A 23,894-nucleotide genomic window follows, 5' to 3' on the forward strand; every position below is an offset into this window, starting at 1 on the left:
TGCAAGTTCCAGGAGAACAGGGACTTGGTCCTGTTTGATCTCCAGTGTCCAGAACACTGTCTAGCACATATTGCATGACCATGAACTATTGGTTGAATGAATTAATGACTCAAAATAGTGTTCTTTAAGTTTAGGTCAATTCAGCATTTCTAAGCAAGAGATATAACCTCATGACCCCTTTACCTCTTTTTAATTTAATTACAAAATTTGTTTCTTGGGAGTGTGCGAGTAAAGAGGGGCTTCTTGGCTTCTCTATCTCAACCTCTAATACCTCAGCTAGTCATTTCAGGGAAGACACGCTTCGAGGAACTCCTCTATGCTCAGATCTGGTCATGATTCAAACCCCTCAAGACCATCTCTCTCTCTCTCTCTCTCTCTCCCTCTCTCTCTCCCTCTCTCTCCTTCTCTCTCTGTCTTGCAAAGCAGGAACCAGGAAGGACAGGTAATATTCCATTATCCCATCATCGCTGGTATGTTTATCTACTTCCAATATTTCCATTGCTGGGTTGGTAAAGGTCGCGGAGAGAGAAAAGTCTGAGGATTATTAAGGAAAATGTAATTTGCTTATAGGCATTTAGGTGATTCAGTTGGTTATGCTTCCGACTCTCAATTTCCGCTCAGATCATGACCTCACAGTTTGGAGAACTGAGCACTGCATTGGGCTGTGCAGTGACAGCAGGGAGCCTGCTTGGGATTCGCTCCCTCCCTCTCTCTCTGCTTCTCCTCCACTTGTGTACTCTCTCGAAATAAATAAAAAAACTTTAAAAAAAGAAAATATAATTTGCTTAAATGTTTAGCATTTTTTCTCTACATGGTTTTGTTTAGAAATATTGTAATATAAATTTTTTATTCATTTGTTTAAGTATATGACCAAAATAAACGATCTGTCCTATAAGCGTGAGAATAGTTTTTCTGTTCATGTGCAGATGTTCTAGATTTAAGGAAGCTGAAAGAATCAACTAGTATGCATGCACACTTGAATCAGGACCCTGATGGAAGACAGGGCACAGTAGAGAAGGAGAGGGTGCAGGAGAGAGGGTCTCCTCTCAGAAGGAAACGGCAAGAATAAAAATAGGAACAGCAGTAACTTGTGCTTATTGCATGCTATTACTTCTGTGCACAACAACCTTATGTAGTAAGAATTATTATTCCCATTGTAGGGAGGAGGAAACTGGGGTTTTGCAATGTTATGACCTGACAGTACCAGCAGGATGAAGCAGGGAGCACGTCTGAGCTCGGAGCGCTCTTACTTCACAGGGGTTACTTCCAAGTGCATAGTACAATGAGAGCCTGTTATTTACAAATGTTGTCTGGTGAGTTTTCAAGGAAATCTTTGATCATTTCTTAAACTGCTTTTGCTGAGAGACACTCAGGGTAGATAAACTCTTGTAAGACTTGCCCCCGAGTTCAGACAGGGGAATCCCTATACTTTTCTTAACATCTTTTGATGTCATTCAGTCCTTTTATCATGTTGGTCATTCTCCTTGAATCTCGCTTCAAAGATGACACATTCCTTAAAATTATGGCTTAAGCTCAATTCCTCCCAGACATCTATTTGCAAAGAGATGGAAAGCTTTGCTACCAAAGGTGAGATGAACGAGAGGCTTTCGGCACAGCGGGACTACAGCATGGCTGCGGTGACATTCTGTTACCCTTGACCTGCCCAGACAGACCCAATGGCTCACTCTTTCTCTGGTCTCATTGCAAACAAATTAGGGGGAATAAAAAACCCATATATACAAAAGTTCATTTTTTTTTAAATGTTTTATTTATTTCTAGGAGAGAGAGAGAGAGAGAGAGAGACGGCGTGAGCAGGGGAGGGTCAGAGAGAGAGGGAGTCACAGGCTGAAACAGGCTCCAGGCTCTGAGCTGGCAGTCAGCACAGAGCCCGACGCGGGGCTCGAACCCACGAACCGCGAGATCGTGACCTAAGCGAAAGTCGGACGCTTAACCGAATAAGCCACCCAGGCGCCCCCAAAAGTTCATATTTTTTTTAACATAGTACCCAGAAAGAAGTAGAAGGCTTACAATCATCAAGTCTAATTTTATCTAAACTTCAGAAGACTTTATGGGTGGAGGGGAGAATCCTTCTAAAACCAATATTCATGTTGGTAACAGCAGCTTTTCAAAACTATAGTTCCAATTCTGTACCCCCGTGGACACAGGTTTTCTATTCCCCCCACACACTCCCCCAGACATTCAAGAAAAACATTCAAAATCAGTCTTTAAAACAAAAACATATATATTTATTTATATATTTATATATATAGTTAAACCACTTACAGGCAAACAATAGAAATTCCTTTACACAGGAGCATACCTCCTTTCCAACTCCAGCTCACATGTAACCATCCATATTTAGGGCTCCTAACCTTTTGGATTTCATGGACCAATAAATGAATGAATGCATGAAAATGCAGATTGACGTGAGGTTGCCAAGTTTCATTTTGCAGGTAAGGGAAACAATACATCATCAAGACTTCATTAAGGATAACGTAACAGAAAAGAAACATAAATTCATCATTTTAGGTTGAAGAATTTTTAAAAATCATAAAGTTAGCTTACGTAATTTAGTTTATTTACATTAAATCATGGTGTCATTCTTTTCTATTCTTTTCTTTCTTTCTTTTTGTCACTCTGCCACAAATCAGTAAAAATCTTGTCAGAGACTAGGTGACCAAAATTTGGGGACCACCAATCTAAGAGTCTTTCCTGATAACTCCTTCCTCCACCAGGCAGAACTAAACCCCTTCTACCTTCTCTTCAAGCATTTTGTGAATACTTCTGCTATATCACATGGTCTCATAAGTATTCCTGTTAATGTTCACCTAGCAGCTAGACTACATGTTCTTAAAGGCACAAAGATTGTGTCTTACCCTTTTATCCATTTATAGAACATAGCACAAAGCTTAGAACCCTGTAAGCCTTCCAAGAAAATTTATCAAAATAACTGGTACATAAGTCAAATCTAAAGAGAAAGTTCTTTCTTTAGACAAAATGGATTATCTTATTTGTAAACTAGAGTATCACACCAGCCTTTGAAGGTAGATCCCAGAGACAAAGTTATAAGAACACTGAAATGCCTCTAGCACATAGCAATGGCTTACAATTTTAAAACTGGAATAATTTAAAGTTGAAATAATTAGTCAACACTATTGTTCTGAAAAATAATCTTGGCTAAGAAATTGGGTTGGGATTGTGTTTAAACACTGATAGTGGCATCAATTTATACATACTTCAAATGAAAATGGAATTTAGAGATGCAGAATAGAGTATGAATCATCAAAACGTAGGGTAATAACCAGCAGCAAATGAAATCCTGTGTGCTCATTTATCCAGGTGGTTTATTGGTAACTCATGGATCTGTGGTCTGAATACTGAACACTGAGCCAGCAGCTCCCTGGTTCTAAGAAAACAACACGTCCTCATTTCTTTCCCTGATAAAATTTGGCCACAGTTCAACAATGCAGTAAAAATACGTTCCATAAAAGTATCTTTATGGATTTTCTCAATAGATTGATGAATGAGGGATGGAGCCCTCTTCTGAGGGGCGGGATCACCAAAACCTTTTATCCTCTGTACACATACGCCAAGAACATGAAAAGTGAAAGGAATTGAAATTATAATCAATTGTTTCTTGCATAACCAAATGCACAGCATATAAGTATATATAGTGTTACTTCAGCTATTGTTTTTCACAACTTAGTATCCCCAAATTAAATCCTTTAGTGTTATCCTAAGGATAAGGATCAGTTTTGGATTTACCTTCAGCAGTGATTAAATAGAGTCATGAGGCTCCACAAAGCTTTATGGATGAAATCGTGGCAGCCCTGGCCACCGTAAGCAGCGTCAGAGGAAGAAAACTGGAAACCGGGAACAGCACTGCTTGCTGGTGCTCATTCACCTAATGTTCAAGATGCAAGGAATGGAAACAGCTTTGGGGGCCCAACTTGAGCATGAATCCAGTGCTTTTGTACAAACAGCAGCATGTGGGCTCAGCTACATTATTTGCTCCATGTGGTGGGCAGCCTCCAAGATGGCCCTCAGGCATTCCCAGCCTTGGAATTCATACCCTTGCAGAGTTCCCTCCCAAATGATACCAGGGTTTGTTTGTGTGACCAACAGAATATAAGGAAGTGACTGTATATTGTTTCTGAGGTTAAATTATAAATCATATTGCAGCTTCATCTCAGTGTCTCCCTCAGATCGTGGCTCCCGGGAAAGCCAGCCCCACACAGAGGCTCATGTGTGTGGTGAACAGCCCCACACCGAGGCCCATGAGGCACGAAACAGAAATGTGCTGCCAACAGCCATGGGAGTGAGCTGGAGGCAGACCCTTCGGCCCACGTCAAGTCTTTAGATGACGACAACACACCTGAGGCTTGGCTGCAACCTCATCAGACTCTGAGCTCGAACCACACAGCTACGTTGCTCCCAGATTCCTGACCCTCAGAAATAAAGTGAGAAACTGAGCATTCTGTTTTAGTTGCTTGTTTTGAGGGTGATTTGTTACCTAGCAATAGATAGCTAATATACTCACTGTAATCTTGGGTAAGTTAGAAAAATTAATTGAGCCTCTGCTTTCTCGTGTATAAAGTGGTAACTAATGTATGTATATATATATTTTAAAGTTTATATATTTAGTTTTGAAGGAAAGTGCATGCACATGCACGTGAGCAGGAGATGGGCAAAGAGAGAGAATCCCAAGCAGGCTCTGAGCTGTCAGCCTGGAGCCCAACACAAGGCTCACTCTCACGAACCAGGAGATCATGACCTGAGCCGAGATCAAGAGTCGGATGCTTAACCAACGGAGCCACCCAGGAGCCCCCATAGAAATATATTTATACTTATTCTCCTTTGTTCTAGAAGGAATTTAGGACTACTTTCAGGGATGCATAAAATAAAAGGCAGCATAAAAGAGAGAGGATAGGAAAACAAGGGTGGGGATATAAAAAGAAATGGAAAGGAGGCTAAAAAAATAATATATGACACATATGCTATAACTGGACCACAGTTCTGGCTCTGAAACATTGAGTACCTCCTCCCACCTCCTCCCTCACCCTGTCACATACACACACACACAGGCAGGTATTTATTCAATTCAGAGTCCAAACATTTTTTAAAAGAAAATCCAATTGCTCAAGAAACGTGTAAGTATCCTTAGTCCTAACATGGCTGAGAATTCTCCCTGGTCACTGCCCTAACGCAGACACTGGGCAGGAGCAGCTAAGGCCATCACATTCACCAGCCATTCAATGACATGGGATGATCCTCATGGAGGGTCTACTATTGCGCAGGCCCAAGACTGGCTCCCCTACAGCCGTGACTGCCATTACTACCGCCCTTCGGGGCAAAGTCTTATCCCATCCTGCAGCTCACCTCTGAAACTTTTGCCCTCCACAGGAGAAATACTCTTGACTTTTTCATCCTCATAAATATTAAAAACAGCCCATTTTCAGCCAGAACTTCACAGAAACAGTTGTGGGAAATCCTGAATATTCTGAATATCTTCCCACATTCCTTCCATCTGAATAAGAAAGAAACTCAGCGGGCATAAATGTCCAGCCTCACGGTCACTCAGACCTTAAGCTTTGGGGCTCTGATACCCTTTCTTTTCCTCCCTTCCTTCTTTACCTTGTCATCAAGTCCTGATGTTTTTACTAAAAACATCCAATTTTTCCCCTCCTTTATATTTGTGCTGCCACTGTCTAGCTCAGAGTTTTAACTCTTTACTGCCATATTAGGCAATAGCCTTTCTTAGGCTGGATTCTTCTCTCTGCTGAGGGTGCTTTCCCTGGCTTCCAGATGACACCCTTCTCTACATGTACTCCCGTGGGAGGGATGGCAGGGAAAGCAAACTTTCTGCTGCCTCTTCTTTTTCTTCTTCTTCTTCTTTTTCTAATGCTTATTTATTCTTGAGAGAGATAGAGACAGGGTATGAGCAGGGGAGGGATAGAAAGAGGGAGACACAGAATCTGAAACAGGCTCCAGGCTCTGAGCTGTCCGCACAGAACCCAACACAGGGCTCAAACTCACAAGCCATGAGATCATGACCTGAGCTGAAGTCAGACGCTCAACCGACTGAGCCACCCAGGCCTTCCACTGCTGCCTCTTCTTATTAAAGCACTAATCCCACCCATCATGAGGGCCTCCTGACCTCATCTAAACCTAGTCACTTCCCAAAGACCACACCTCCCAATACGACCACATTGGGGTTTGGGGCTTCAACATATAAACTGGGGAGGGATATAATTAAGTCAATAACAAGCTCCTAGTCATCACCCATCCAGCCATGATGCATCTGATTGTCAGAATACTTTCCTCTCAGAACAGTGTAGTCAAGTGTCAACCTGCGTCCACACTGCAGGAAATCTAGACCTAGTGTTCTGCCCCAACTCTAACTCCTATTCTTCACTCGGTATAGCACCTCCACTCAGATTTGTTCCATACCCTCTCTGGGCCTTTCCATACTGTGAAATCTAGAATGTACCACCATCGCCTCCTTTCTGGATTCCAATTCTGCTCTTTAAACCTAGTTCAGATCCTAGCTCAAAGAGCTGACAGTCTCAGAGCTGGAGAGACTCCGAAGGTCACTCAGTGCAATCTCAACCTCATCCATGCAACATTCATTCTCCCATCCAATATTCTTTGGGTATCTTCTAAACCAAGTAAAAATGAAATATGATAGGTTCACCTTAGAAAAAGGTAACAATTAATACAGGGAGACTGGAATGTGAATGATTACAATGTTTGAGACATGAGCAAAATGCTTTGGGAGCACATTCTTTGACACTATTGTCTGGGTTTTATTTGAATACCTTCAGTAACAGAAAACTCATTACTTTAAGGGGTAGCTCATTCCATTTTCAGAAAACTATAATACAGAAAGTGATAATGCTGAGTTTAAATCTAACTTACACACATTTATTCTAGTGTTTTCAAACTCCAGAATTTTCTAAGATAAATCTAGCTTTCTTTTCACATGACTATCATTTACATATTTGAAGATCACACCATGAATATCCCTAAACTTCTCCTATTTCTGATTCTAGGCTCTCCACCTGGCTGGCTGCCTTTCTCTGGCTCCACTAAAGATTTTTTATACCCCTCAAAGTTTGGTGGAGAGTCACCACAGCAGAATGGAAGGAGGCTATCACCTCCATTGTTCTTTTTTTTTTTTTTTAATTTTTTTTTAATGTTTTATTTATTTCTAGGAGAGAGAGAGAGACAGTGTGAGCAGGGGAGGGTCAGAGAGAGAGGGAGTCACAGACTGAAACAGGCTCCAGGCTCTGAGCTGGCAGGCAGCACAGAGCCCGACGCGGGGCTCAAACCCACTAACCGCGAGATCATGACCTAAGCGAAAATCGGACACTCAACCGACTAAGCCACTCAGGCGCCCCTCCATTGTTCTTATTTTAATGTAAACTAAGATCACATTTGATTTTGGGGGAGAGGACACCCTTATTATATTACTTCTAACAGACAATCAAAATTTCTAGTGATTTTTTTCTCCCCTTTCATACACCTAAATGATTCTTTCCTCCAAAAGTCTGTAGCACAAAATTGAGTGGCTCATATCAGGACCTGTTCATATTGTCTGGTCAGTTAATTTTTTAAAGAGATTTTTAATAAAGTGTCAGTTATATATAATTGACAGTACATTTTTTCATTTTTTTAAATCAAAGCTCTCCAACTAAACAGATCTCTGGAAGGTAAAAGATAACTTTTTTTAAGATTATTGATTTTGAGAGAGAGAAAGAGAAAGTGAGAGAGAAAGAGAGCAGGGGAGGGGCAGAGAGAGAGAGAGAATTCCAACCAAGCTCTGCACTGGCAGTGCAAAGCCCTATGTGGGACTCGAACTCACAAACCTTGAGATCATGAGCTGAGTGGAAACCAAGAGTTGGAAGCTTAACCAACTGAGCCACCCAGGCACCCCAAAAGATACTTTTGTTATTCATATTTTCCTTTAATAAGTGCATGCATGAACAAATGTTAAGAAAGAAAGGCACTGTGGTATGCAGAATAATGCCCCTCCCTATGTCCACATCATAATTCCCAGAACTTGTGAATAGGTAAAGGAAGGTAAAGGTAAAGGAAGAGCTTCAGAGAAACTGAGACATCAGGGTGAGTCTGGAGCACTTTGTACAAGTGCTGACTAATGGTGCCGTTCAAGCAGTTCCAGCCAATGCATCGGGAAACTAGGTTGCAGATGGAATCACAGTTGCTAATCAGCTGATTTTAAAATAAAGAGATCATCTTGGATTACCACCTCGGGCCTGATGTAATTGCAAGGGTCCTCTAGAAAGGGAGGCAGTGGAGGAGATCAGAGTTAGTGATCTGAAGATGTCACTCTGCTTGCCTTGAAGATGGACAAAGGGGCCATTAGCCTAGGAATACAGGCAGCTTCTCACTGCTGGGTAAGGTAAGAAACAGCTTCTCCCCTGAAGACCCAGAAGGGAATTCAGATCTGCAGACACCTTGATGTTAGCCCACTGAAACCCATTTCAGACTTCTGACCTCCAGAACTGTAAGATATGTGTGCTGTTCCCACTAAATTCGTGGCCGTCTCTTATAGCAGCAATAGAGAACTTATTTAAGTGCTAACACTTGGTACTACTTGCCAGCCATCATTTGGTACTTTCATGGACATCATCACTAATCTTTACAACACAGCTTAGAGGTTTTAAAAATTGAAGCTACTGGGTAAATTTTGAAAAATTACCCAGTTTTTATGAAGCAGGGCTAGGATTTGAACTCAGGACCCTCTGACTTCAACTTATACTCATTTCACAAAGCCATGATATCTTAAGAACTCAAATGTCGTACTAAGTAGAATCTAAATATTCTGATGAGTGTTCCAGAGCCCATTGTTCCTGGCAGAAACTGGATACATAATTCAATAACTATTACTGACATTCCACTTTATCTTCTTTCTCTCCTTGAACTTTTCTCTCTACACCCGATGCTGCTTCAAAATAAAAGTAACACTTCCAAATGAACATAATTTATAGCTTTCAACAGATTAAACTGTTCACTTCATATCATATAATCATCGGTAGTTTTATTACTAGGATATGAGCCAAACACATTAGGTATCATCTACAAATATTAATATCTGGTTTCCAAGGAAAATATGCTTTTATAAGCCACAGCTGCTTCTCTTGAAAAACCATAACCAAACCCTGCAGCACTCTGACAACAGAGGTCTGTCAGTGACCATATACTTAGCTGTACAAAGGTTATTGCTGGTCACAGACATAAAAAGCATAGGTGAAAATGCTGCAAATATATAGTATGCCCTCAAATCCAAAATGAAAATGGGAAAGTTTCTTTAGTTCTTTATCACAATGCATTCATGTATTGCAGTGTGCCACCTTTTTCATTTGAAAGGAGTCTATTCATTCATTATAGAGCACCTATTTTTTTAAAAGTTTATTTATTTTGAGAGAGACAGAGACATCGTGAGTGGGGAAGGGGCAGAGAGAGAGGAGAAAGAGAATCCCAAGCAGGCTCCTTGCTGTCAGCACGGAGCCTGACATGGGGCTCAAACCCAAGAAACTGTGAGATCATGCCTTATGCTGAAACCAGGAACTGAATGTTTAACCACCTGAAGCACCCAGGCGCCCCACTAAGCTCCTATCATACTTAGTGGACCTTAGAGCATAATGCCTTAGAGTACAAGCTCTAAAATAGATGGTTCTACCATTTCCTACTTATATAACCATGGGCAAATTACCCTTGAGACTCAGTTTCCTCTCCTGTGAAATGGATATAATGATAGCACCTACCTCATATGAGTGTTAAGATATACTGAGACAATGCAGTTAGAACATAGGATAATATAAAGTTAAACACTCATTACCTGTTAGTTCTCACTATATGCCAAGCTGTGGGGTTGTATCAGTCCATAAAAGAGACATGGTCCCTGCCCTTAAGAGGTTTACATTCTAGTAGTTAAGGTGTACGGTAGGGAAGAATTATAGCTTCTAAGAAGTATGCAAATCAGCAGCTACTATTTTTGAGTGCATACACTGGGTGCTTCTACTGAAGTCAGCACGTTGGCCTGATCTGCTTCAAAGGAACCATTAATCAGCACCTGTTATACAAAGTGCTCTAGACTTGCCCCAATGTCTCTGTTTCCCTGAAGCCCTTCCTCTCCCCTTTCCCTCTATATTCTATTCTAGGGAACCCATCTCTAGAATTACACTGAGTGGAAAATTAATTTGCCAGATTGTCTGATGACTAGACAACACCAATCCCCCCTGTTCATGTCATCCTTACTATGCAAAGACACCCCATTAACAGGGATTGTTGAAATATGTGCCAGTGAGGTCCATAGAGCTGCAGTCTTCTTACTAAAGCACCCTAATTAAGCAACCCCAGATACACACTTGTCATATTCTTTGTCATGTTAAATTAATGCACAGAAACTTCTTGCCTACTAATCAGAAGACTTTTATCCCTAGTTTTGCAAGAGAATAAAGCTTTATTTTCCCCCCTCAAATATACATTGCCTCATGAATCCTTAGGACAATGGAATACTTTTAAAATATTAAATGACATAATGTGAAAACACCTTTAACAGCCTCTAAGTCCACAAGAGATGAGCTACAATACATATTCTGTTTCTTATAGATGATTTTCTGGTCTCACTGCATAACTCCAAATAATTTCCAAAAAGCAACACTCAACCCTGGGATGGTGATTACAGAGGTACCTATTGCTTAAGTACTTAGTAAATACTTGCTGATTTCCTATCCAAGACGTGTAGGAAGGTAAGACTTAGAGAAGAGTTTGTTAGACCCAGCCTCCCTTCCCTCTAATGACTGATTTTGGTAAAGGCAAAGGTAAGTCATTAGCCATCTGGCTGACACCTCAGACCCACATGCTGGTCTATTTTAAGCTTCTTGGATGGTACCAAGACCCTGCTGGGCCATCTCATGTTGTCACTAACCTCCAACACCCCCAAGGGTTCTATCATCCACCCATAAGATCAACAGGCCAATCTGGTTCAGCACTCACTCATTTCCAGGTTTATTCTAGGGCAAGAAAATGACTGCCAAAGGTCTCATTCTATCACAGAAAGGACGCGAGTGGACAAAATAAATATTTTTGCACAGCCCCTCTGTACCTTTTTTGGTACTATTTTTGTACTATTTTTGAAATCCCTTCCTCTCTCTTTGGGGCCCTTCTTTACAACAATCTTGCATTGTCCCGGAGCTTTTCTCTACCTTCCAATGTCGAAGTGTCAACAGGTGTTCTGGTGGCTAAAACAGTCTGTGGGGTCAGGCCAGGTGGCCGTGTGATGACAAACAGCACTTCGGAAGCAAGCTTCCTGAGTGGCTCATCAGAGCTGTATATGGAGACAGGGAGAAAGCCAAGGCAGAGAGGAGACAAGTTTGAGATACTAAAGAATCCCTCTACAAGTAGTTGGTTCCTCTACAAGAGTATGACTTGATTTGTAATACACACAGCCCTCAATCCTCCAACTTTGCAGCTAGAAAACAAACTTGCACCTCTAACTGAGTTTTTACTTCATAGCCATTACTTTAAGGAGGCTTTATTCTGATTCTAGAAATACCTTGACATTGCCTTCAATACCCATGACAAATTCTTTTGACTATATTTAGTGGTGGCAAATACTAGTTTTTTGAGAATGAGTTTTCAGAAGTAGCCAGGTCATTTAGAACCAAGAATAGTAAGATGGGGAAAATGAATCCTATTTTGGGTCTAAAAAACAAGGTGCTAGATATAGTAAAATAAGTTGGAGTTTCCTGTGCAGACAAAAACAATGTGAAAAGGTAATTTTAAAAGTGCTCTGCATGAGAAGGACAGATACCATATGTTTGCACGTATAGGTGGATTAGGAGGAACTTAACAGAGCACCATGGGGGAGAAGAAGGGGAAAAATAGTGGGGAGAGGGAGGGAGGCAAACCATGAGAGACTCTTGAATGCTGAGAACAAACTGAGGGCTGATGAGGGTGGGGGGGAGGGGAGGGGGAGATGGGCATGGACGGGGGCACTTGTGGGGATGAGCACTGGGTGTTACATGGGAACCAACTTGACAATAAACTATTAAAAAAAAAAGGTGCTCTGCATAATGGCAATGTTGGTGTGGAATAAAGGTGTACATTACCAAGGTGGCAATTTGAAGAGGTCATTCATATGGATGTATACATTTTGGAGTCTCACCCCTCTACTTCCACAGTCAATGGGAAAACGTTATAGACAACAGACAAGCCTAGCATAGACTTCATTTCTGAAACCTTAGGCAGAAACTTGTAAAAATCTACTCTTTGCTTCAGTTTACTGGTTACCATGCTAAGGGGCTAAGGGGCAGTGACACTCCTCACATAAATTAAACTGGTATTCTAAAGTTCTAAGACTTTCCAATATATTAATACCTTCTTTTTAAAAAATGTTTACTTATTTATTTTGAGGGGAGCATTTGTCAGGGAGGGGCAGGGAGAATCTTGAGCAGGCCTCGTACTATCAGCGCAGAGCCTGATGCAGGGATCGATCTCAGACCATGAGATAGTGCCTTGAACTGAAATCCAGTCAGATACTTAACTGAGCCAGCCAGCACTTCTATTAATAACTTCTTAGTATCTAACTGTAGAACAAAGGGATCTGGAACTCCTACTTTTTAGGAGTCCTAAATCTAAAAGAGGCACGCTTACCTGGACATGTGCCTATAATATTAATAATAGCTAACGTTTTTTATAGATTTTAAGTAATCTCTATACCCAGTGTGGGGCTCAAACTCACAGCCCCAAGATCAAGAGTTGTATGCTCTACCGACTGAGCCAGCCAGGTGTCCCAATAATAGCTAATACTTATATAGCCCTTACTTCCTGCTACATACTTATTTAGCACAATATGTATTTATATCGGCCTGTGAGTTATTACTATTTATATTCCTATCTTACATATGAGAGACCTGAGACAGAAAGAGGTTGCCCAAGACCACAAAGTAAACTGCAGAGTGGGGACTGGAACCCAGGCAACCTGCCTCCAGCTATGCTCTTCCTCACTATGCTAAGCCACCCTATACTGCTTCTAGGAAACAAGAGAAAACTAGACAAATGAATCATATACTAAGAGGGAAAAGGATGATGAAAAACACAAAATTATGGGAAGCTTATTTGAGAGGCAAAAGGGGAGAAGTGAGGCAGATGGACTGTATAAATGAGGGGTCAAGGCCTCTTGGAGAGCCACAAGAGTTTCATGGGCTGCATGGAACTGGACAAAAAAGCTCTCTTCTAATTTAAAGAATAGAGGAGGCAGCTGAAAACATCCAGGAATTACGAAGAACCAGTTCATGGCAGTTTTGTGCATATAAGGTTTTTCCTTTATTACATAAAAATAAAATAGTGCAAGATTAATAAAAACAAAACCCCACAATACTGTTAACTTGACAGTTTTTATATCCAGCCCATATCACTTTGTGAACTTTATTGGTTAGGAAGCAGATAGGCTTAATAAATCAAAGTAAACAGTTTCATGCGAGGAAGGATGGGTGCAATGATCTACCTAATACCATCTCCAAGGAAGCTTTTAGAAGCCACTATCGATGACTCAGTTCCCATAAAGATGGGATATGTGTGGATGGAGGCAAAAGAAGCCTTCAGAATCTCTTCTGTTTAATCACAGAATGCCGAAGCCATCCCAAGCCTAACCTCATCTCACTGAAACAGCACGGAGTCTAATGGAGCAGAAATGACTTGGGTGAAAGTGTTCTGATCAGCTCCAAGTCCAGTTCTCTTCCCACTTCTACAGGTTTCCTTGTAACCATCCCGGGAAAAGAAGACAACACTGGTATCAAGAGCACACCTATTCTAGAGGGAAAAGAATTCCTTGATCACAACTTCCTCTTGCTGCTGTTTAGCCCCGCTTCCTCTCCCTAGGACTCAAGAGGTGTCTAGAAAACGGTGGGAAACATTATCCGAGCTACTGTTCCTAAAATTTGCAAAGTATCAGATGAATGCGGCAACAGTTTGTCATGCCTTATATTCTAGGCTGGGGCGAAATGCAGGGAATTTGGTTTCCTGCTAGGCTGAGAGCCAGCCCCACAGCCTTTCTTAGGAAACATGGGCCCACCACCAAGGCGCAGGGGAGGCTGAACCGCCAAGCTGCAAGGCCAAGGCCGGTCACCTGACGAGGTGCCAGGGATTCGCGAAAGCCCGTCCGACCGGGAACAGCCGGCCCGCGGGGACCCCAGGGCAGGGGGATGCTTGGGCGGGCCCGGACGCTTCTTCCCAACCCGGCGAGTCTGCTGCCGCTTCCACGCCGCCGCACCCGGCTGGTCGCGGGTCCCTTGCGCCACAAAGCCCCACCTACCGCTACCGGGCGCGGTCACGTGAGGAGCACCAGTGGAACCAATGAGCTGCTCGCTCGGAATGGAAGGGATTGTCTGACCCCCATGACGTCACAAAGCTGGCTGGGAGCGCGCTGCTCTTCCGCCCCCCCTTCCCGACTCGGGCCTGGCCCTCACTTCTCCTCCCCGCCCACTCTCCCGTGCGCAGCCAATCGGAGGGCGGGAAGTGCCTCGGCCCGGACGTTCGGGCGGGGCAGGGTGGCGGTCCGGCGGGGCAGGGAGTGGGCCAGCTGGGGGCCAGGGGCCGCACTCCGGGGAGTTACGCCAGGCGGTTTGGAGGGAGTGCCTGGTGGTTCCGCTACTGCTCCGGCCGCTTCCTCGTCGGGAAGAAGCAGCTCCTCCCCTGTGTGCCCGGTTCGTATTCCCTGCCCCATGCCCCGAGTCGTCCAGTCAGGAATCCTCTACGCGCCCAAAGTTGTGAGGAGGTTGCCCGGCACGCGTGGGAAGCGGCGGCCGCGGGCGTACCAAGGGGTGGCGGGCGGCGGCCGCAGGCGTGCCAAGGGGTGGCGGGCGGCGGCCGGGGCGGAGGAGGGACGAGCCCTGGAGCGCTAGGTGCGCGCGGGGGCGTCGGAGCTGCGGGCGGGCGTGGCGGCGCCGCCAAGGGGCCGCCGCGGGCTCTGGGTGGGGGGCGGGCCGGCTGCGGCCGCTGTCAGCGCCGGGGGCGCCGTGGAGAACCTGCGCGAGGGCGATCTCCGGGGAGGTGCGGCGCTGGCTGGGTGGCGTCTCTCTGCCTGAGGGTCCCCCGTACGCATCCCGGAGTCTGGGGTGACCCCAAGGCAGCCTGCCGCGGGCTGATCCCTGCCTTGGGCTTCTGGACCGAAGCGGGCGCTGCGTGGGCCCGGCGGGTGGGCAGCGGGCGGAGGATGCCGGGGGCCGGTGGACTCTGCGCCGGGGTTGGATGGAGGGACCGGTCCCGGGGCGCGCCTCTTCTCACGGCTGGGTCCCCGCCGCCTCGGGCTCCGTTCCTGCCTCTCCAGCGGGGTGGGTTTGTTTGTTTGGTTTCCTTCTTCTCCCCACCCCTTTCTCCCTGCTCCATCCTTTTCCCCCTCCCAGCCCCATTCTCGGGGCTGGAGCGAGAGCTCGCCCCTCCTCCGTGCCCGCCTCCCCCGCCGCCGCCTCCTCTAATGAGCATCTCTGCCTTGCTTTCAATGGGCCGGTGCTGCTGTCGCTGCTGCTGTCCGCGCGAGTTGTGGATGTTGTCGGCTCCGTGTTGTGATGACAGGAGAATGTGTGTGTGTCCCGGGCCCAGACGAATTGGTAGGTATTCGCCTAACTACCTGCGTTGGGTACCCAGAAAGGATGATGACTGATTTTGTGTGTGGACGGTTTTAGCTGGGTCGCCGTGGAATTAGGGGTGAGGTAGACAGAAAAAGGCAACAAAGGCGTCCTGGACCTGGATAGCTTTGATACCTTAGTGCAGTTTTCAGGTGGGGACAAAGGAAACTAATCAAACAAGTGCTGGCTTGGGGCTTCGTGGCTTCCGAGGGAAACCGGTTTCTTCATTCATGTAGAGATAACAAGAGCTGTGAAATGGCTAGGCATTTCCAGAAAATGCTGAAAATTGGAAAGTCTTTATACAGGATGTTTAATGCAATTGGATTACATAAACTGAGGTTCTGACACATTGAATGACTAGTATAGCTTTTTTTTTTTTTTTCTTTTTAACCAAAAGCTTTGAAAGCTAACGAGCTCCCGAGTCGGTGCGGTATAACAGTATTTTCTAATTAATATGGTCCGTGGGTTTATTGAATGAAGTGGAATGATTTCTTGGCACAGGCTCTGTCGAGCACATCAGTAAGAATGGATGGGTCTCTCTCCTGTTTCGGATTGCATTGCATCTTTTCTTATTAGTCATTGGCAAAATGGGTCAAATTTGCCTAGGACTAAGATGCTGCATCTAACGTGGATCATGGGATAGGAACTTTTCAGTGAAATTGTGGTCAGAAATCACTTGAAAATACGACATTCCTCCAGTTTACCAATGCCATACCTTGTTGCTGTTCTTAATTGCCAACTCAAGAGCTTTCAACTTCATTAATTTAATGAGTTTGCCAGCAAAAGTTTTGATTTCATGGGGTTTTGTTGTTGTTGAATCTTAGGATATTCAGAAAGATACTCAGAGTTTTTGAATGCTCACTTATGGTTTGAAAAGGCATTTGAAAGTACTTTGACTTCTAAGGATGTCTGGTCTGATGGAGAGACTATGTCGTGTGTACTGATGATGATGGTAGAACACTCAGGAATCACAGAGCAGAGTTTTCATGAATTCCATATTCTCTAAGTGAAATATGCTGGGAGTTGGGGGATTGGGATACAATCTCGATCCATATGCTAAGCTCCTGAATAACTGAAAGATACAGTTGATAAAATCCACTCTGCTTTTTTTTTTTTAATCTTGAGAACTTTCACCTTTACGGAAAAATGTAGTATTATTATCTGAGTATGTGAGTGCTTGCTGTTTGGTTTTACATATTATTCAAAGCATCTGCTGCATGAATCAGTTCTTTTGCCACAATACTTCATTCATTTTGCAATCCACTACAAAAGCAGAAAAATTGTCAAAACGAAGGAATTTAAGAAAAGTGCAGGTTTCTTGAACTTGTTATTCCTTGATTAGACCTGTAACGAAACCCTGATACTCCTCTATCAAACCCCTCTTGCAAACACACACACACACACACACACACACACACACACACACAGCAGTGCTTTGGTTCGGTCTGCATTCCATACAGAAGCAGACATTTCTTCTTCCTGTAAAAGTCTTAAGTTGTAAAGTAAGCACAAATACAAACTTATCTAAAGTTATGGAGAGGGGTGCCTGGCTGGCTCAGTCGCTGGAGCATGCGACTCTTGATCTCTAGATTGTGCGTTCAAGCCCCACGCTGGGTGTAGAGATTACTTAAAAATAAAATCTTAAAGGGGCACCTGAGTGGCTCTCCTTTGGCTCAGGTCATTATCTCACAGTTTTAGAGCTCAAGCCCCGCATCAGGCTCTGTGCTGACAGCCCAGAGCCTGGAGCCTGCTTCAGATTCTGTGTCTCTCTCTTTCTCTGCACCCTCCCCTGCTCTGTTTCTCTGTCTCTCAAAAATAAATATTTTTTAAAAATTTTAATAAAATAAAATCTTAAAAATATAAGATTATGGAGAAAATTTCTCTTAAAATGGGCATCTTTATATTTTTAATAATAGAAAATCTGTACACAAAGCATGAAATGAGTTAATGTGCTTTCTGCATGCAGCTCTAACGAGGTATGGTTTATGTCTGGAAGCCAGCGTCATGTGGCACAACATTTGAGCACATCTCCTGGCTCAATCATGTACCCTTAACCTCTGGATGACTTTCAGGTATTCAGTTTGAAGTGCGGTGATTTAAGCGGTTAGTCTTGATAGATTCCTGTTCTTCTGGAATTTCTGTTTTTCATTACTGCACTTCAGAGTGCTTATCCATTTATTGATCTTCTTTCCAAAATTCTAATTATTACCTTCTATTGTCAAATCTTGCCTTCAGTTTTTAAAACAAATCCTTTCTGAAATAGTGCATTTAAAATAATGGTGCTTTCTGTCACTTGCCAAAGGGGTCCTGTATGCCTCGCTTATGCAGTGCTTATTACAGAAACAAACAAGAGAAATTATTATTTGGTGCTTGGTTTTCTCTGCTCTCACACATCCCACTTATCACTTCTCCAATTACTCTTCAAAAGGGGTTACCTGAAAAGAATGTAATGTATAGCTAACAATCTCTGATATTTGTAAATTTTTTTCCTTAATGGGTTCAACCTTAAGAAGTAATTGCTGACAGTGAAACCCAAACGGTTTTGTTTTCTGTATTCTTTTTTGTTTACTGCATTTGTTTCCTTATCTAAAGTATTCTAAAGTCTGTTTCTTTATAGGCCAAATGAATTATTTTGAAGCAATACCTCAAGAATGCAGGGGAAATAAATGTTAGTGAGAAGGAAGAGGTTTTTTCCTCTTTGCATAAATTATCTGGATTAATGATACACATTCACATAAATTTTCTAGATAAGTGTCCAGCAAAATATTTTCAGTGTCACATAGTGTTAATGATTTTTATCCATGATTAATATGTGTTCCTTTTTTATACAAATGTTAGACTATTATTTCACTATTCTTTATTTCTTCCTTAAGGCAAATACATACTTTTATTTTAAATGTAAGAGAAAATATTTTTCTAGGGATTGAATTCTCCTTCGATCCATAATGGATGAAAATAGTCTTTCTGTAGTTTTCCCTTCTGGCTGATTAGCAGGGGAAAATGCTAGCAAGTAAATTAAATTACAGAACTGAGACCATTTACATTACTAACAAAGCTTTAGAGCTACTAGCATACTTAAGCCTCTTTTTATCACAAAGCGTACAGTAATTAAACAATGAATAAATGAAACCTGCATTTGATTTCAAAGTCTCACTTCAACAAACACTTATAAAGGCATAGCGTCCCAGAAGAGGCCTTCGATAGCATCTGCTTCTGTGTGTTCACTTACAGCCTAGGGAAGTGAGGCCCAAAGAGGTAAGCTCACATTTCTAGGATTATTTGGCAAGATGGTGGCAGACCTATGTCCCTAAGCTCACCGAATTGGCGCATTGGTTTAGAGAAGTGTAGTTTGCAAGGCTGCCCACTGAGGTGCGGGAAAGGAATACTGGAATTTCTATTTTTATTCATTATGTAATTTTTCCCCTATATATGTTCATATTGCATATGAACATTCTATTAATTCGGTAGTGTGCGTATATAACTTACCGAACATACGTGTGTTGGAGCCGTATTCTAACACCATTTTGGCGTAACCATGTGTAATCACATGTTACAACTGACCACAAATCTAGAAACTGGATTTTCATCATGGGCGATCCAAGGCCTTTTTAAGGATAGAGAGGGAGAAGAGTGTTTGGCCAGGTAGACTGCCACTGCATATGGTTATATAATCTTCATCTCCTCAGCTTTTCCCCAGCCAGATCTGTTGTGCATTCTGCACAGTCTGTGCTGCACAAGGAAATATGAGAAAAAGAGAAAAGTGAAGCTGGACTACAGTCTTGGCTTCGTAAGTGACTGAGAATTGTGCTGTGCAGAATATCCCGTGTGGAAATAGTCCAGGCGAGGTGTATAAAATACAGTGCTTTCTAGCGCAGGGCTTAGCGTGTAGCTTTGCCTGCTAAATATTTGTTGTAAAAGCGGAGATGGACGACGTGATCCGGAATGTAACTCTCCTCTGTGTGTGTGTCTGTGTGATCGCTGTCTAGGAATCCCTGTCAGAAGTTCCAGCCTGCCACTGTTCTCTGATGCCATGCCAGCACCAACTCAACTGTTTTTCCCTCTGATCCGGAACTGTGAGCTGAGCAGAATCTATGGCACCGCGTGCTACTGCCACCACAAACACCTCTGCTGTCCGTCACCCTACGTCCCCCAGAGTCGCCTGCGATACGCGCCCCACCCAGCCTATGCCACCTTCTGCCGGCCGAAGGACAGCTGGTGGCAGTATACCCAGGGAAGGAGATACGCCTCCACGCCGCAGAGGTTTTACCTCACGCCTCCGCAGGTCAACAGCATCCTGAAGGCCAACGAATACAGCTTCAAAGTGCCAGAATTCGATGGCAAAAATGTCAGTTCTGTCCTTGGATTTGACAGCAATCAGCTGCCTGCAAACGCACCCATCGAGGACCGGAGAAGCGCAGCTACTTGCTTGCAGACCAGAGGGATGCTTTTGGGGGTTTTTGACGGCCACGCAGGCTGTGCGTGCTCCCAGGCAGTCAGCGAGAGACTCTTCTATTACATTGCCGTCTCCTTGTTACCCCATGAGACTTTGCTAGAGATCGAAAATGCAGTCGAGAGCGGCCGGGCACTGCTGCCCATTCTCCAGTGGCACAAGCACCCCAATGATTACTTCAGTAAGGAGGCATCCAAATTGTACTTCAACAGCTTAAGGACTTACTGGCAAGAACTTATAGACCTCAACACCGGCGAGTCTACTGATATTGATGTGAAGGAGGCTTTAATCAATGCTTTCAAGAGGCTTGACAACGACATCTCTTTGGAGGCTCAAGTCGGTGATCCCAATTCTTTCCTCAATTATCTGGTGCTCCGAGTGGCATTCTCAGGGGCCACTGCTTGTGTGGCCCACGTAGATGGTGTTGACCTTCACGTGGCTAACACCGGCGATAGCAGAGCCATGCTGGGCGTGCAGGAAGAGGACGGCTCTTGGTCGGCAGTCACTCTCTCTAATGACCACAATGCTCAGAATGAAAGAGAATTGGAACGGCTGAAATTGGAACACCCAAAGAACGAGGCCAAGAGTGTGGTGAAACAGGATCGGCTGCTTGGCTTGCTGATGCCTTTTAGGGCTTTTGGAGACGTAAAGTTCAAATGGAGCATTGACCTGCAAAAGAGAGTGATAGAATCAGGCCCAGACCAGTTGAATGACAATGAATATACCAAGTTTATCCCTCCTAATTACTACACGCCTCCTTATCTCACTGCTGAGCCAGAGGTGACTTACCACCGATTAAGGCCACAGGATAAGTTTCTGGTGTTGGCTACTGATGGGTTGTGGGAGACAATGCACAGGCAGGACGTGGTTCGGATTGTGGGCGAGTACCTGACGGGCATGCATCACCAACAGCCCATAGCTGTTGGGGGCTACAAGGTGACGCTAGGGCAGATGCATGGCCTTTTAACAGAAAGGAGAGCCAAGATGTCCTCAGTGTTTGAGGATCAGAATGCGGCGACCCATCTCATTCGTCATGCAGTGGGCAACAACGAGTTTGGGGCTGTAGATCACGAGCGCCTGTCCAAAATGCTTAGTCTTCCTGAGGAGCTTGCTCGGATGTACAGAGACGACATAACGATCATTGTGGTTCAGTTCAATTCTCACGTTGTGGGGGCGTATCAAAACCAGGAATAGTGGGTGCAGCCCGCCCTGGCAGTTCTCAGATGATATAGATTTTAAAGGGTGAATAGATTCGTAAGAGATACTAATATAATAAAGGTTTCCAGCGCGTCACTAAACATTTACCCATTTGATACTCTAGCCAGTCAAGGCCTCTAAATTGACTCTGAGGCAGGGTGGCAGGACCGCGAGAGTCTCATTCGGCCTCGCTCGGACCTCACGGCACCCGCAGTTGAGGCCAGTCAGTTCCTTGTTGCAAATGCCTTGTGACGTTGGCTGCTTTTATCGATCTGAGAAAATCCAGATGACCTGGCAAGTAGGATCTTGAAAAGGCCAAAAGCCAGGATCTTGCTGGGCGTATTCTCTTGGTAATAGGGAAGAAACGTTCTGTTCACACCCACAGACCCTTTCCGTCACTGAGATTCCAGTGTACATGAGAACGTTTATTTATTGCATGAGTTCCTAGATATACAACCTATGCATTATTCATGTAAATTTAATTTAGCCTGAAGTGGTTTTCAAATCTAGTACTTTAAGCCATAAATGACTGAGAGCCAAGCAGTCTGAATTTGTAAGTGTTTGTGATTATTTGACCGGAATGCTTCTTAAATGGAAAACAAATGACTCCATTTACCACCCCTGGTTACCTAATGTAATCGAAACCTTTTGTGTTTTGCCACACACTTGAAGACAGTGTTTTTAGGTTGGTCCACTCTTATATTGATGTTAAATAAAGAAAAAATAATTATTTTTTAGGTTGTATTAATGAAATTATTTCATTTCGTTTAAAATAAAAAGATCCAGAATAAAAAGAAGAGACCATTCAATTATTGTCATCTGTAGCCACCAGCACGTCATGCTTATCGTGTAGTCCCCAGAGGTTTAGCATGCTGTGTGTGGTGGGTGGATTGTTCCAGGAAGTCACACTCCCAATTTAGTTGTGATAAGGATGGTCCCCACCTTTGGAATTAAGTTTAAATATCAAATTGGGGAGTAAGATTTAATATTACTTTCAGCTGTTGAGAACCAGGGAGGGAGTTTTTGTTTTTCTCCACGTAGACATAGGTCAGTTAAAATATTTGGTTTAAAAAATCACTAAATGCTTTAAACATATTGTAGCTTATAAATAGAAATCTTAAGATATATACAGTGAGAAATTTTAAAAGGTAACTGTCGTGCATGCCTGATGCTTAATAGAACACTTAGTAGCATCAAGTGTTGTATGCAGCAGTCCCTGTAATTATATGCAGTCCCTTCTAATGCTGTAACAAAATAAATGAAAATAAACATTCAAATTGGCTTTTTGGGAGCTTATTTGATATGCATCAATGGCATTTGTTCCTGTGTTTAATGGTGATCTGTGTACAGCTGTGCATATATTTTCATCACTTACTCTAGCATCACTGGTAAAAGAATGGCTATGACTGTGTCTGATATTCGCATAGATTTTAATATAACACATGATCAGCTTTCCCTTGTATAATTAGTTGAGGGGTGTTTAGGAGTCCTTCCAATTTCTGTAGGATATAAACTGGCTGTTCAAGGACTCCGTCTGGATTGTGGACACTAAAGCAATGTAGAACTGACTAAAACTTGTTCCAGTTGAAAAACAGACTCAGGAAGATTGTAGTTCAGAGCATCATATAATGTATATTTTCTGAAGGGTTTTTCCCCCCTATTTTTTCCCCTTAATTCAGCTTGGAACTTTTCTTCCAAGCTGCGTCTTGGAAGAGGGAGGCTCTGCCATATATTTATTTCTAAATGTTTTGACAGTGATGTCATCTTTTTAATGAAATATATGTAGACTGCTGTAGCAATTAAAACCCATTTTCAGGGGTGCCTGGGTGGCTCAGTTGGCATCTGACTTCAGCTCAGGTCATGATCTCGCGGTTCACAATCTCGCAGTTCATGTGTTTGAGTCCTAGGTCAGGCTCTGCTGACAGCTCAGAGCCTGGAGCCTGCTTCAGATTCTCTGTCTCCCTCTCTCTCTCTGCCCCTTCCCCACTCTACTCTGTCTCTCTCAAAAATAAATAAACATTAAGAAAAAAACCATTTGCAGGCTATTATTTCAATTTTTCTTGAACACCGCTACTGAAGAGTTCCATGTTATTATATATTTAATAGTCTCATCTCTATTTAATACAGTGTATATAAATTTAGTTTCCAGTGGTCACAATCAAGATAGTAATTTATTCTTGCACAAGAAACTTGGTCTGCAGTCCAAAAGCTAGTCTACTCTTTAGAAATGAAAATGTAATGTGGAGTTGACATTGTGGAAATGAAAATAACTGGATGTTAGAAATATGGATGTACTATCATTTAAAAGCAGTTGTAATTTTATTATAATTGGCTGTCACTGTGATGTGATATTTAAAGTAAAAAACACATGTAAACTTTCATAGTTCAGCCTTTCTTAAACTTTTTTTTATTATGGAAACTTTCTAACATGTATCAACCTCTGTATTTATATTTAATCAGTGGCTCATGATATTTATAATACGCCCTTAAATAAGTGGAATGGTGGTATGTTTCACAGTACTTGGTAAAAAACCTGTGTCTTATAAAAGATGTATCTGTATGAAGATATGTAAAGTTTATAATATTGGTCAGAG

General features: G+C 43.1%; 1 protein-coding gene across 4 annotated transcripts; it reads left to right on the forward strand.

The window, feature by feature from the left end:
* The first annotated feature begins 8,359 nt into the window (after positions 1–8,359).
* Positions 8,360–21,854, forward strand: PDP1 (pyruvate dehyrogenase phosphatase catalytic subunit 1). 4 transcript variants are annotated; one of them, XM_039219150.1, is made up of 3 exons: positions 8,360–8,422; positions 10,636–10,713; positions 19,640–21,854. In XM_039219150.1, the coding sequence occupies exon 3, from the start codon at positions 19,684–19,686 to the stop codon at positions 21,295–21,297; it is 1,614 nt and encodes a 537-aa protein (XP_039075081.1). In that variant the 5' UTR covers positions 8,360–8,422; positions 10,636–10,713; positions 19,640–19,683; the 3' UTR covers positions 21,298–21,854. The 4 variants fall into 4 exon arrangements, with proteins under 4 accessions (XP_039075081.1, XP_039075083.1, XP_039075080.1 ...); XM_039219149.1 differs by lacking the exons at positions 8,360–8,422; positions 10,636–10,713 and adding exons at positions 14,673–14,732; positions 15,601–15,635; XM_039219152.1 differs by lacking the exons at positions 8,360–8,422; positions 10,636–10,713 and adding an exon at positions 14,519–14,732.
* Positions 21,855–23,894: the final 2,040 nt, after the last annotated feature.

Source organism: Hyaena hyaena, unplaced genomic scaffold, assembly GCF_003009895.1.
Source record: "Hyaena hyaena isolate Hyena2069 unplaced genomic scaffold, ASM300989v1 scaffold_794, whole genome shotgun sequence".
NCBI classification, from domain to species: Eukaryota; Metazoa; Chordata; class Mammalia; order Carnivora; family Hyaenidae; genus Hyaena; species Hyaena hyaena.